Source organism: Theropithecus gelada, chromosome 16 (assembly GCF_003255815.1).
Source record: "Theropithecus gelada isolate Dixy chromosome 16, Tgel_1.0, whole genome shotgun sequence".
Lineage (NCBI taxonomy): Eukaryota > Metazoa > Chordata > Mammalia > Primates > Cercopithecidae > Theropithecus > Theropithecus gelada.
Window position 1 is genome coordinate 9,555,919 of NC_037684.1, and position 15,572 is coordinate 9,571,490.

The 15,572-nt window shown below is 41.3% G+C and overlaps 1 protein-coding gene across 7 annotated transcripts in view; it reads left to right on the plus strand.

Moving 5' to 3' along the window:
• The first annotated feature begins 8,080 nt into the window (after window positions 1–8,080).
• AP2B1 (adaptor related protein complex 2 subunit beta 1) overlaps window positions 8,081–15,572 on the plus strand; it is a 138,452-nt gene continuing 130,960 nt past the window's right edge. For 2 of the 7 annotated variants that reach the window (XM_025362427.1, XM_025362430.1), the window contains exons 1-2: window positions 8,081–8,246; window positions 14,971–15,030. In XM_025362427.1, coding sequence (XP_025218212.1) covers window positions 14,994–15,030 — 37 coding nt within the window. In that variant the 5' untranslated portion in view covers window positions 8,081–8,246; window positions 14,971–14,993. Of the gene's footprint in view, window positions 8,482–9,429; window positions 9,539–14,970; window positions 15,031–15,572 lie in introns of all 7 variants that reach the window. The other 5 variants (XM_025362431.1, XM_025362432.1, XM_025362426.1 and 2 more) reach the window with 4 other exon arrangements.

Below are 15,572 nucleotides of genomic sequence, written 5' to 3' on the forward strand. Positions count from 1 at the left end.
CCAGGTTTTGGCTATATTCAAGCATAACTCCATGCTCTTGCTATACTGGAAGAAAATGGTCTCCGTCCTTGAACACAGTTGGATATGTCACCACCAGCGATGTGAATACAGTGCTAAAACAGAGGGAGCTTTATGAATTGTAACTAGCATGCACTGGGAACACTTGACAGAAAGGTTCCTTTCATGCTGTTTTTATGCCAAAACGAATGTGATTTACCTTAAGGTTTGTAAAGTACTTTTATATTATGTACAGCTTTGTCTCGCTGGAGTTGGCTGACACAGGCTTATGAGATTTCCACCTCTCCTCCCTTCCTCTGGGAAGTGCCACCTCTGGGCTAAATAACTGGGAATAGAAGGTATTGTTTACTGCCCTTATGTTATAAAAATAATTGGGTTGCATAATGAGAACCCTCAAAAACAAGGTTTGGATTTAGTTACTCCAATAGGAGAGAAAGTCTTGCAAATTGTCCTTAATTATAGTTATAAAAAGTGTTTTTTACTCTACCAAAATTCATCATATTGATACATGATTTTTACCTTGCAGAGTTTTAAGACTAGACATAGTTTATCGATATAAAGCACCTCTATACATATTAGGTGCTTGTTTAATAGTAACTGTTATGTGCAAGCTTTTCTTAAGTAAATAGCAAAAATACAAAGTTGAGAAGTAGCATCAACTAAAGCAGGAAATTAAACATTTTTATCACTTAGGGATCTTTGGTTACAAGCAAAAGAAACAAACAGGCTAATTTAAACTAAAACGGAATTTATAGAAGTGTGTGGAATACCTCACAAAAATAGGTAAAGCCAGCCCTGAAAGAATAAGAAAGTAACAATACTATTGGGACTGCCTAACAGGAATTAGAAGTACTTATCCAGGCAACATTGTTGGCAATGAACGAGATTCCACTAATTTCTGTTTGTGTCTGTGCTCATGATACAAATTTCGACTGACCTCTCGGTTCAAGTTCCCTCTCCACCCTCTCTTTTACTCTTAGCCAGGGGAAGGCAAGATGTCTTGATGGATAGTCCCATGGAAGTACTCCAGAAGTTAACTAAATGAATGGCATAAGAAAAAGGAGACCGGGCACGGTGGCTCACGCCTATAATCCCAGCACTTTGGGAGGCCGAGGCGGGTGGATCACCTGAGGTCGAATTCGTGACCAGCCTCACCAACATGGAGAAACCCCGTCTCTACTAGAAATACAAAAAATTAGCCGGGCGTGGTGGCACATGCCTGTAATCCCAGCTACTCGGGAGGCTGAGGCAGGAGAATCTTGAACCCAGGAAGCAGAAGTTGTGGTGAGCCAAGATTGCGCCATTGCACTTCAGCCTGGGTGACAGAACAAGACTCTGTCTCCAAAAAAAAAAAAAGAAAAAAGAAAAGAAAAAGGAAAGGTAGGGCCAGGTACAGTGACTCGTACCTGTAATCCCAGCACTTTGGGAGGCTGAGACAGGTGGATCATTTGAAGTCAGGAGTTTGAGACCAGCCTAGCCAACATGGCGAAACCATCTCTACAAATACAAAAATTAGCTTGGAGTAGTGGTGCAGTGGTGGCGGATGCTTGTTATTCCAGCTACTCGAGGCTGAGGCAGGAGAATCTCTTGAACCCAGGAGGCGGAGGTTGCAGTGACCTGAGATCACACCACTGCACTCCAGCCTGGGGAACAGAGCAAGACTCTGTCTCAAAAAAAAAAAAAAAAAAAAAAAAAATTGCAAGTCGAATAAGAGGTCTGGGAGGCCCAACTCTTTTAGACTGGATGATCAGAATGTCCTTCTGAGGACATAACAAACCTAAATTATGAGGAGCCGGCCATATGAAGAGTTGGGGAAAAGAATATTAGGCAGAAGGAACAGTATTGTGAAGACCTTAAGGTGGGAAAGAGCTTGGTGTGTTTGAGGGCTATTATAGCTAGCGAAATGTGAAATGATGAGGAAATGAGCAGTGACTGAAAGGCATACAATGATGTTAGAGAGGTAGACAGGTCAAACCATGCAGGGACTCACAGGCCATGGGAACGACCCTGGATTTTAGTCCAAGTGCAATGGGAAGCAAGCCAATCAAGGATTCACACACCAGAGATGAGATCAGGTGTGTGTATAGTATGTGTGTGTATATATATACATATATACGTATATATATATATATATTTTTTGAAACGGAGTTTTGCTCTTGTTGCCCAGGCTGGAATGCGATGGTGTGATGGCTCACTGCAGCCTCTGCCTCCCGGGTTCAAGCGATTCTTCTGCCTCAGCCTCCCAAGTAGCTGGGATTACAGGCACCTGCCACCACGCCCAGCTAATTTTTGTTTTTGTTTTTGTTTTTTTGTTGTTGTTGTTGAGACGGAGTCTCGCTCTGTTGCCCAGGCTGGAGTGCAGTGGCCAGATCTCGGCTCACTGCAAGCTCCGCCTCCCGGGTTTACAATTTTTGTATTTTTAGTAGAGACGGGGTTCCATCATGTTGGCCAGGCTGGTCTCGAACTCCTGGCCTTGTGATCCACCTGCCTTGGCCTCCCAAAGTGCTGGGATTACAGATGTGAGCCACTGCGCCTGGCCAGGTTTATATTTTTTAAAGATGTCTCTGATGGTTTTGTGGGTGTGCAATATTTACATCAAGCTTTACATTTATGATATATGCACATTTTTGTTTTTGTTGTGTTTTCTTGAGATAGAGTCTCCCTTTGTAGCCGAGGCTGGAGTGCAGTGGTGCAATCTCGGCTCACGCAACCTCTGCCTCGCGGGTTCAAGTGATTCTCCCACCTCACACCCCCCGAGCAGCTGGGACTACATGTATGTGCCATCAAGCCCAGCTAAATTTTGTATTTTTAGTAGAGACAGGGTTTTGCCATGTTGGCCAGGCTGGTCTCAAACTCCTGGCCTCAAGTGATCCCCCTGCCTCTGCCTCCCAAAGTGCTGGGATTATGGGTGTGAGCCACCGCATCAGGCTAGATATGCACGTTTTTAAATGTATGTTATACATCCAAAAAAGTTAAACAACCTGGCCACTATGTGGACAATGGTAGAGAGAAGACTTATAGGCTTCTAATAGTCCAGGCAAAAGGTGATGGTGGCTTGGATTCATGACATTGAATAGAGGGAGTTGGATGGCTTTGAGATTTTTTTGTTACTTGTTTTTGTTTGTTTGTTTGTTTGTTTTTTGAGACAGAGTCTTGCTGTGTTGCCCAGGCTGGAGTGCAGTGGCGCAACCTCAGCTCACTGCAACCTCTGCCTTCCGGGTTCAAGCAATTCTGTACCTTAGCCTCCCCAGTAGCTGAGATTACAGGCACCAGCCACAATGCCCAGCTAATTTTAGTAGAGATGGGGTTTCACCATCTTGGCCAGGCAGGTTACGAACTCCTAACCTTGTGATCCATCCACCTCGGCCTCCAAAGTGCTGGGATTACAGGCGTGAGCCACAGTGCCCAGCCACGGCTTTGAGGTTTTAAAGGTAGAATTCACAACTGGAGATGGATTGGATGTGTCAGCTGAAGGAAAGGGAAATCAGGAATGACCCCTAGATTTCTGGTTTGTGCAGCTCAGTGCAATTTATTAAAATAGTCACAATTATAGGAAATAGTTCCATAGTCCATGCTACGTGCCAGCCATAGTTCTAAGTGCCTTACATGTAATTTATTTCATTGTTCAATATTATGGTTACTATCTTTCTCCATTTTATTGATGAGAAAAGCAAAGAAAGGAGCACACAGATGGAGGAAACTGGGGGAAGAATAACTTTCAAACATGTTAGGCAATGAGAAGTTGAAAGTTTTTGAACAGCAGAGAGGTATGAATCAAAGCTCTTAAAAAGTTTTCTTTTTTCTTTTTCTTTTTTTTTTTTTTTTTTTTTTTCCGAGATGGAGTCTCGCTTTATCGCCCAGGCTGGAGTGTAGCGGCACAATCTCAGCTCACTGCAACCTCCTCCTCTCGGGTTCAAGTGATTCTCCTGCCTCAGCCTCCCTAGTACCTGAGACTACAGGCATGTGTCACCATGCCTGGCTCATTTTTGTATTTTTAGTAGAGTCAAGGTTTCACCATGTTGGCCAGACTGGGTTCAAAGTCCTGACCTCAGGTGATCTACCTGCCTTGGCCTCCCAAAGTGCTGTGATCACAGGCATGAGCCACCATGGCCAGCCTCTTAAAGATTTTTCTAATGACATCTTTACAAAATCGATGTCTATCTGCTAGGAGTTGTACCTTGAACCAGGTTTCTCTCTCTCTCTCCCCCCACACCCCCGCTCTCTTTCTCCCCCTGTCTCCCGCTGTCTCTCTTTCTCTTTCTTTTTTTAGAGATGGTTTCACTCTGTCACCCAGGCTGGAGTGCAGTGGCATGATCATGGCTCACTACAGCCTCAAACTCTTGGGCTCAAGTGATCCTCCCACCTCAACCTCCCGAAGTGCTGGGATCATAGGTGTAAACCGCTGCGTCCAACTCTGTAACCAGGTTTTTCTAACCTCCTCCATCTCCTTATGATTTAACTTTGGTGGGCCATAAATACAGAATTACCCAGCAGTATAGTTATCGATTTGGTGATGAAATTTGGGGAATAGATCTAGGCTAGAGATAGAGATTTTGGAGCCATATATGTAAGAAAGATAATTAAACCTATGGTATGCTAAAGTGTTAGTATAGAGAAAAATATACGAGTATAGAACTAAACTTTAAAAAATTGGCTGAGTTTGGTGGCTCACACCTATAATCCCAGGAGGATTATTTGGGGAGGCCAAATAATTTGGGGAGGCCAAGGCAGGAGGATCACTTGAGCCCAGGAGTTCCAGACCAGCCTGGGCAACATGGCAGGACCTCCCCACCCCTCTACAAAAAAGAAAAAAAAAATTAGCTAGGCGTAGTGACGCACGCCTGTAGTCGCAGCTACTTGGGAGGCTAGGTGGGAGGACTGCTTGAGCCTGGGAGGTCGAGGCTGCAGTGAGTTGTAATGGTACCACTGCACTCCAGCTTGGGCAACAGTGCAACACCCTGCCTCAAGAAAGAAAAAATCCTTGCCGCTCTTTTCCTCAGATACCATCTCTTCTTTCTTTGGTCATACTTTCTTATGAGTTATCTGCAATTCCTGTTTTTATTTCCTCACTTCTAATCCATCCTCAAACATCTGCAGTATGACTTTTGCCTTCGTATCTCTACTGATTTCTCAGCAATAACATCAAATACCTCCATGTTGCTAAATCCTGTAGACACTTTTTACCCCTTCCTTCTCCTGTCTATAGCAACTAATATTGTTGATCACTTATTTATGCATTTATTCAACATATATTAATTTGTGTGTGTGTGTGATGGGGCTAGGCCTCACATGGGTAAGAGTGAACAGATTGATATAGTCCCTACTTTCATGAAACTCCGAAAACATCCTAAAATATACTATTCTGCTTTTCCTCCTACCTCTCTGACTGCTCCTTCTCAGTTCTCTTTGCATTCTTGGGTTTATCTGTTTCTTCCCCAAGCTCTCCACATTCTTCATGAATAATGTTCATGCCCACAGATTGAATTATCATCTGTATGCTCACAGTTCACAAATTTAACTCCAGATCATTCCTTATCTTCAGACACATATAATTAAGTACCTCTTGGATAGAGATCTTCACTCTAACCTAATATATAAAATGAACTCATCACCTCCCTCTCATTCCCCAAACTTCTGCCATCTCTTATATTTTCCTATTTTCAGTGACGAGTACCACCATTCATCCCTTGCCCAAACCTAAAACATAAGCCTTATCAGTCCTAGTGTCAGACTTCCTAGGTTCAAATCTTAATTCTACCTTGTGTGTGTGTGTGTGACAGGGTCTCGCTCTGTCATCCAGGCTGGAGTGCAGTGGTACGACCTCAGCTCACTGCAAGCTTCGTCTGCCAGGTTCACACCATTCTCCTGCCTCAGCCTCCCCAGTAGCTGGGACTACAGTTGCCTGCCACCACACCTGGCTAACTTTTTTGTATTTTTAGTAGAGATGGGGTTTCACCGTGTTAGCCAGCATGGTCTCGATCTCCTGACCTCGTGATCCGCCCGCCTTGGCCTCCCAAAGTGTTGGAATTACAGGCGTGAGCCACCATGCCCGGCCATCTTAATTCTACCTTTTAACTTCTCTGTATCTCTTAAAATAGAGGAAGTAATGGTACCTGCCTGGTTATCAGGTAGGTGGTGAGGATGTAAAAATGTACTTAGCAGAGTAACTGACATAAAATCATACTCAATAAATATCAACAGTTATTTGTTTAAACCACCATCATCATGTGGCTGGATCATTTCAACAGTTTCTTGAGTGATCTCCCATTAGATTATGAGCCCGTGATGGTCCCAAAAGGTGAAAAGAAGGGAGATTGGTCAATACTTTCACCTAAAAGTGGAAGAGAATGAGGTTGGAAAAGCTTTTGGATTGATGCTGTATTTTGAAAATAGCATTGGTTCATTTTTCCTTAAAATATATGCATTTTTCAGAGAAAGGATTGGAAAATAAAACAAATATAAAGAAGATAACATTTGTAATCAGCACCCAGAGAGAACCACTAATAGGTATATATACGCCTCTGGATTTAGAGTTTTGTATCTTTCTTTTATTCTTATCATTTCAAAGCATTTTTCTGTATCATATTTTTCAACAATATGATTTAAAAGGCACATCCCAATCATATAAATAAATACATGTTCATTGTATTTGAAAAGTACAGAAAAATATTAGGAAGAAAAGTAAAACTCTCACTATTCCGCAATAACCACTTTTAACATTGTGCTGAATATCCAAGCTTTTTTTTTTTTTTTTTTTTTCTGAGACGAGTCTGGTTTTGTTACCCAGGCTGGAGTGCAGTGGCGAGATCTTGGCTCACTGCAACCTTCACCTCCTGGGATCACGTCATTCTCCTGCTTCAGCCTCCTGAGTAGCCGGGATTATAGGCATGTGCCACCACACCAGCTAATTTTTGTTTTTTCAGTAGAGACGGGGTTTCGCCACATTGGCCAGGCTGGTCTCAAACTCTTGACCTCAGGTGATCTGCCCACCTCAGTCTCCTAAAGGGCTGGGATTACAGGTGTGAGCCACCACGACTGGCCTATCCTAGCCTTTTTTTTCTATACATATATAGTCATACCATATACTATAATGTTTTGTATCCTTTTTTTACTTAACACTTTATGAATTTTCTGTCATAAAATATTCTATAACATTATGCAGCTATCTGATTTACCATAAGTGTTTACATTATCTCTCTTTATACCTGGCTTTCCAATTTCCCTTATTCCTCTATTTTAATAACAGAGGAAATAATAATACATGAGTATGTTATACAAAATTTTAATGTACTTCTGATCACTTTTTTAAGAATGAAGTTTTAAAATACTTAAACATTTTTTGACTCACAGAGTTCATGGGCAAAATGTGAGAAAAATAAATCATCACTTTGCTCTCCATCCTTCTTTACACCCTGAAATTAACCTTAGGGACAGCTAGTTCATTTAACCTCATCAATCTTGTTCTCCAGTTCCAGGTCCTGGAATCTAGGTCTTAGTTTCCGAAAGAAACTTACTTTTGTGTAAGCACACCTATTATTTACTAGGCACTTGACCTAATTTATCTGGTTTACGCTTCACATGCCCGAGAGAGATACTATCATTGTCTTCATTTCACAGATAAGAAGATTGAGGAGACATTAACTTTCCCAGTCACATTCAGGGTAAGGATTCAAACTCACATCCAATGCCTCCTCAACCTCTTTTACCTGCACCACTATCCTCTAGCCCCACTGCCCGTATATAGGCCTGGGTTATATCAACATTGTCCGCTCTTGAGCCTGGAAGGAAAATGAGCTGAGGGGTTTTGTTTTTCACAAAGGAACAGGATATTTCATCATCTCTGTGTTTACGTTTTTCAGAGAATTTCTGTGCGAGGTAACAAATCCATTGTCAGCTTTTTAAATATATTCCTTTGGAGTAGCCACTTAACATCCTCTGAGGCCCAGATGGGCCAGCTTTGCTGGGACCAAGGGAAATGTTTGGGTCTGGAAGGCGACAGAGATCACCGCCTTGCTAGGTCTCCCGCGCACCCCGATGACGTCACGCGGCGAGGTTCTCTGACGTCAGAGTTTCCTGCCCACCATCTTTGTCCCTGGCAAAGTGGGTTTTGCGCAGTGGCTTAGACCTAGAAAAGAATCGTGACGGGCAGGAAACCATTACACCACCACCCGGGCTGTGCTCTCCGGCTACCGCCGCCACCCCCGCCCTCGACTTCGCCTCCGCCTCCGGTGAGTTCAGGGAGGCTGCCTTTGGGGTGTGTCCCTAATTGACGGGGTGGGGGACGAAAAGAAGGGGAACCCCAGGCTGAGTCGAGGACCGGCGGAAGCGAGGAAATCCTAAGAGCGTGACCGTTGAGGATACAGGGAACCGTCGGGTGTGACCAGTGAGAGGAAAAAGGTTGGAGAAAGGGTCTCCACCATGATGACTGTGGTGCGGTGAGGGAATCCTCGGGTGTGGCAGCAAGTAGTTGGGGGCATGAGGGTAAGATGTGCTTCGGAATTGGGGGTTTAGGAGGACCAGAGGCCAGGGGTGTGGCTGATAGAGCCTGGAGGCCGTGGGGGGAACCGTCTTTCTTCCCCGCTCGGCGTCGTTCACTAAGAGTCACTAAGAGTCTGAGACGTGTCCAGCAAAAGCGAAAGGGAAAAACCTCAAAGGTTTGCTCATTGATGGGCGAACGTCGTCTGTCCAGTAACTTGAGGGTGAGAGACAGCCTCTTCCCTGCTCCGTAATGGAGGAGCATATCGCTAGAATCTTGACCACCTGGGGAAAGAAGAGGCATTCCTGACTCTTGGAGGAAGAGTAACCTCCAGAATTGACCCGATGTAAGAGAGGGGGAAGCAAATGGGGGTAAATCTTAACCCACCTTTTTTTTTTTTTTTTTTTTTTTTCTTTGCTCTGCGGGAATGGTCTGGTTTGGGAAAGGCTGTCGATTAAGCTGAAAGTAAAGAAACTGGAACTTACTGTTATTTCCTTATCATTTGAATCCAGATAATTTGTTCATGCTGCTTATTTTCAAGAGCAGTCTTCTGTTGGAGGGGTGGGGTGGGGGGACAGGCTTTTATTGAACTCACGCGGATGCTTCATTAAACGTTTGACTTTTATTTTTATATTTTTAGTGACAGGGTCTTACTGTGTTGCCCAGTCTAGTCTAGAACTCCTGGGCTCAAGCGATCCTCCCTATTCGGCCTCCCAAAGTGCTGTGATTACAGGCGTGAGCCAGAGCGCCCAGCCAAACTTGACTTTTGAAAAGAAAAAATGTTTTGAAAACTGCCAAAGACTTATCATAACCATTGTGGTTTAAAAGAAAATGCATTAAACTTACAAAGGCAGAATGACTAAGAAAGAAGGTGGTCTCAATTGAGAATCAATTTAAATTATTAATTACCTTCCTTGTATACTTGAATTGCTTAGCCTCAGGGTACACTTACAAAGTAATAATAGAAAGTAGCAGATGAAGGAGGTGCAGCTCTATTAAGAAAACGTGTAACACATTCCAGTGATGACTAAGCGTGCTGGTAAGGTGAGAACTGTTTGCAGGTATCTTAACCGTTGAAACTTTCAAGGAAGCAGAAAGGGTGATGTATAATGCAAGCATCCTCACTAAAAGCTGGGTGGTAAAATCAATATAAATCTAATATTCTGACTGTATATGAAGAAACTGAAGGAAGTCCACTTCTTTCATTCTTTCCGTCCTTAAAAGATCCATATTTTGAAGTACTAACACAGGTTTGAACCAAGCTGAGCAAGGAATATATTAAATAGGGCACCTTCTCCTTTCTCTTGTCCTTTCTTTCCTTCCAGGCTTAAGTTTTCCAGAGTTTAATGTTATTTTGGTTAAGAATTAGATGTAAAACTTTTGAACTCCTTTGCTTCTATATAATATTAAGAAACTACTTTGTAGTCTGTTTAAGTAGAAATCACAGGTGATTTTAGCTTTTGTGTCATAATTTCTTATGAGAAAAATAATACCTGATAATGCTATTGTCTTTGCATTATTACTGAATATTTGATTAGAAATGAATTTGGCACCTCTCACCCTTACAATAAAAGATTACTGGAATGACATTTCTGCTTTATAATTTGGTTAACTTTGTTCTGTTTTTTACTATGAGCACTGAGCTTTGTAAAGTCCAACTTTGTGAAAAGAAGGGTTTAGGGACTTTACGAACGAATTTAGCTTCCCAGAGAGCCATTTGAATTAAGATCCTATTAATTTTTTTGACCTTATTCTACCCAAGGTATTAATCTTATTTTGCTGCTCAATTTTTCTTTTAGGGAACTGGAGGGAGGTATAGGAGAGGAGGGACTTTGACAACCTATATTTCGTAGAAACTAGGTTATGTTAAATCTGGATATGTAATCCTGTGCAGGGAGGCCTACTCCGAAATGCAGTGACATCACACTCTGGTCAGGGCAAGTAAGAGTGATTATGTGCTTTGACTCTGGCAGCTTTGTTGTTTAACAATGGCCTCAGGCCATATCATAAATCCTCAGAACAGCCCTGACTTGTCTGGTTTGATCTGGTAGAAAGGTAGTGTGAGTTCAAATTCCGTCATGGCTTTGCTTATTTCTCTGGCTCTTCTGAAGGAACATTTTCTCCCCCAAAGGAGCAGCTTGATTTTTGAGGCACTTCAGCAAATATTTGAGTTTTTTTTTTTTTTTTTTTCTTGAGCTCTATTTTGTGTACTTTTTCTGTTACTTCTAATGAAGATGTCAGTTTTTGCCATCCTGTATTTTGGAGACTTTGGCTGTGTCCATATCTAGCATGTGATTAAATGTGTCTCTCATCATATGAGGTAAGAACTCACTATATGAGAGATACACTTAATCATATATATGTGATTTTTTTTTTGAGGTGAAATTCACGTACCATAAAATGAACCAGCTTAAGGCATACAGTTCAGTGGAATTTAGTACACTGACAGTGTTGTGCAGCAATCACGTCTTCTATTTGTTTTTATTTAGACTATTTTCATTTTTCTTGGAGTTTCTTTTGGCTTAAGGCAAGAGCCAGCTTGGCACCATGTTTCTCTGCCAATATGGATAGGGAATATTGTTTACAATAGTGTTGCTTACTACAGTGATATCCCTTCTCTTTAGAGCAGCAGGGACTCTTAATTTAGAATCTATGTTATGGGCTTCTAAAGATGCTTGACCCTCCTCTCTTCCCTGAAATTTTGTGGGTGGGTGCATTATTTTCTAGTTAAGATGAAAACACTTAATGCTCACAGTGAACAGGACAGTAATATATTCCTTGACATTGAAATTGTTACAGATAATGAAATATGTGAGCTGTTAAAGGCATGACTTAAGACTTAGGTTAATTTATTGTTCAATAGAATGTAGTGAAAATTCCTATAAAGAATTTACTCATGCCTGTAATCCGAGCACTTTGGGAGGCCGGGGTTGATGGATCACTTGATGTCAGGAGTTCCAGATGAGCCTGGCTAACAAGGAAAACCCCATCTCTACTAAAATACAAAAATTAGCCGGGCATGGTAGTGGGTGCCTGTAGTCCCCGCTACTCTGAAGGCTGAGGCAGAAGAATCGTTTGAACCTGGGAGGCAGAGGTTGCAGTGAGCCCAGATCGAACCACTTCACTGGAGGCTGAGATCGAACCACTGCACTGGAGCCTGGGCCACAGTGAGACTTTGTCTCACAAAAACAAAAAAAAAACAAAAAAAACAGATTTTAATGGGTTGGGCACGGTGATCCCAACATATAGTCTCAGCTACTCGGGAGGCTGAGGCGGGAGGATCACTTGAGCCCAGAAGGCAGATGTTGCAGTGAGTCCCAGCTGGGACTACAGGCATGTGCCACCATGCCCGGCTAATTTTTGTATTTTTATTAGAGATGGGGTTTCGCCATGTTCCCCAGGCTGGTCTCGAACTCCTGAGCTCAAACTATCTGCACACCTCGTCCTCCCAAAGTTTTGGGATTACAGGCATGAGCCATCGTGCCTGGCCAAAAAAAATTTAATGCGTGTGTGTATAAGACCCTTTTCAAAGAAATTGGGTGACGAATTCTAAGGAGGTTTTGTTTTAAAATCTTAAACAAGTTTTAAAGGACATAGCATAGCATAGTAAACATCCTAGACAGATTGTAATGGATTTGAGCTATAGTCCTTCCTTGAGGCTCAAGTAATCATTTCTGTTTATTGGTTTTTCTGTTTGTATATATAAATTCATAGATAACTTCAGATTTATTCCAGGTCTTTTATGTGAAGAATTCCTTTCTTCATTTGCCCACTTCACATTTAGTTTACATTATGAATGGATTAAATGATTATAACATTCTTTGAATTTTTGCTAGAAAGGCATTGTAAAAACATTGCATAAGGCAAGCCTCAGTATAATTTTTAATTATAACAAGTATTAAAGGAGAAATTTCTATATTCTGTAATGATATTTGTGAGTCCTAGCTCACTTCTTTTTTTTTTTTTTTTTTTGAGACGGAGTTTCGCTCTGTCGCCCAGGCTGGAGTGCAGTGGCCGGATCTCAGCTCACTGCAAGCTCCGCCTCCCGGGTTTACGCCATTCTCCTGCCTCAGCCTCCCGAGTAGCTGGGACTACAGGCGCCTGCCACCTCGCCCGGCTAGTTTTTTGTATTTTTAGTAGAGACGGGGTTTCACCATGTTAGCCAGGATGGTCTCGATCTCCTGACCTCGTGATCCGCCCGTCTCGGCCTCCCAAAGTGCTGGGATTACAGGCTTGAGCCACCGCGCCCGGCCGCTCACTTCTTTTAACAAGATCATTCTGTGAATTTCTGGTACAATCTAAAGAGCTATTGGGATCAAGACTATAAATAGTAATTAGCTGGTTGGAAAGATAGCAGATGAGTCTAATTTCCATTAAATTGTACAAGTAGCACATTTTTGAGATCAGATTTGAACCAGAAGTTTTTCATTATTTTATGTTTATCTGGCTCTTTTTTCTTTCCTTTAATTACATTGATTTGTTTGCTGCTTAGGTCTTTTCTCCTAGATACATATTTACTATTGTTTGCCAAATATATTATGTCATATTGACCTGATAATAATGAGCAGGTGCCAGGATGTCTTGTCCTGAAGTTGGTAATAAGTATTATTAGTGATGGTGATAAGGAAAAAGATACTCATTTTTGAGTATAGAAGGAATATTATTAAAAAAAATATATATTTATATATTTTGTCCCCTTGAGACAGGGTCTCACCCTATCATGGAGGCTGGAGTGCAGTGGTGAGATCATAGCTCCCTGTAGCCTTGACCTCCTAGGCTCAAGTGATCCACCTGCCTCAGCCTCCCAAGTAGCTGGGACTAACAGGTACATGCCACCATGCCTGACTAATTCTTGTATTTTTAGTAGAGATGGGGTTTTATCATGTTGCCCAGCTTGGTTGCAAACTCGTGTGCCCAAGCAATTCACCTATCTTGGCTTCCCAAAGTGTTGGGATTATAGCATGAGCCACTGCACCTGGCCTAAATTTCTATTTGTTTATTTATTTGAGATGGAGTTTTGCTCTGTTGCCCAGGCTGGAGTGCAGTGGCGTGATCTTGGCTCACTGCAACCTCCGTCTCCCAGGTCCAAGCGATTCTCCTGTCTCAGCCTCCCAAGTAGCTGTGATTACAGGTGTGTGCCACCACACCCGACTAATTTTTGTATTTTTAGCAGAGACAGGGTTTCACCATGTTGGCCAGGCTGGTCTTGAACTCCTGACCTCAAGTGATCCGCCCGCCTCGGCCTCCCAAAGTGCTGGGATTACAGGCCTGAGCTACTGTGCCCAGCCCCAAATTTTAATATATTTAAAGAAGTCAGGTACATTGGACAAAGTCTTATAGTTTCTCAAATCAGAAAACGTGGTCTTATTATTTAGTAAAAATGTGACCAGACTGTGCCGTTTTTGTTAGTTGGGGCCATTTGTCATCTGGATTATTTCTTCTGGAAATTGGGATGGAAGAGTTAAGGTCGAGGTTGAGATCCAGGTTCTTTTGTTTCAACACCAGTTTGAGTCTTGTGTCTGAACAGATATCTCAGTCTTTTGCCTTGTTTGTAACTATAAACTGGCATTATTTGAGAATACTCTTGGACTAAATCTAGATTGTTGGAAGTAAGAAAGACACATTTTTTTGTTTAAATCCAAAAATATAGTTAGGTACAATGAAGATCTAGTATTTGATAGCAGATAAAGGTGACTACAGTCAACAATAATTTACTGTACATTTAAAAAACTAAGAGGGTATACTTGAATTGTTTATAATACAAAGAAATGATAAATGCTTGAGGTATTGGATACCCTATTTACCCTAATGTAATTATTATGCATTGTCTGTCTGTTACCAAAATATCTCATGTACCCCACAAATATATGCACCTACTACATACCTACAAAACTAAAACTTAAAAAAAAAAATTCCATGTGTAGGTCATGGTTGCCTCTCTAGATGTTTGTTGTGAAAGAATATTGTCCTACTAATTTCGAATTTTTTTTTTCGGAAAGAGATTCTTTTTATTGAAAGTTTCATATAGTAGGTCGGCAAAATTGTTTTTTCTTTTGACCTTACACTGCTTCAGAGTATATGCTTTGGAGTGATTGCAGCTTGAGGCAAGGAATTTACCAGATTTTCCTGAATGGAAAGTAATTGCAGATATATTTATAAAAAGGTCCAGCTTTAGCTCTTGAAAGCTTTGAGGATTTACTGTGGATAAAATCACAAAGCCATAATAGGTTCATATTTTTACCCGATTACATTTGGCCTTTAGATTTTTGCCCCTATTAGCAACTTGAGGAGTTACATTCTTAGTTTTCTCTGCATCCCTTGAACCATCAACGGTGGTGATAAAGGAAGATGTTACTCATTTTTAGAAATTCTTAAATATAAGTGTTCCTAAAATTAATTGGATGTTTGTAAAATTAATTGGATGTCTTGTTGGATATCTGTAACCTGAATGAAGGAATTCTTTTCTCTTGCTATAGGTGCACATTAAAGATCCAAAGTCATGACTGACTCCAAGTATTTCACAACCAATAAAAAAGGTAAGTATGAGAATACAATCAAATCTTTGAAAATTTTCAAAAGTTGTAGTGTAAGACTGCCCCAAGCAGAATGTTCCTGACCTCTTCCTTCAGACATACTACATGTTGACAATCTCATTGGACATCTACTACTTCTACAGATGAATGTATTCAAGCAAGTTATTGAAGAGTAGGTTTTAAAAGATAGGGCTGTGATGCACATTATTTTGACTTGAAGGTTCTGTTTAGTGAAAGAGACTCCTCTTTTCTGTTTGAGATCAATACTGATCCATTGAAGATTGGTTAAGTGTGAGGAGGACAAAAGAAGCAGCATACCTTTTCTCTTTTATTAAATAATTTTTACTTGGAAATAAACATTTTATAACAAAGAATACAATTAAAGCAATACAGACATGTATGTAAAAGGTAAAAATGAAAGTTCTCCCTTCCTGTTCCCATTCCCAAGGGAACTTGGTATATATCCTCAAGTCTTTTTCCATGCATGTAAGTGTATATATTAATACATATGATTCAAAAAATTTTTATCTTTAATGAAAAAGCAA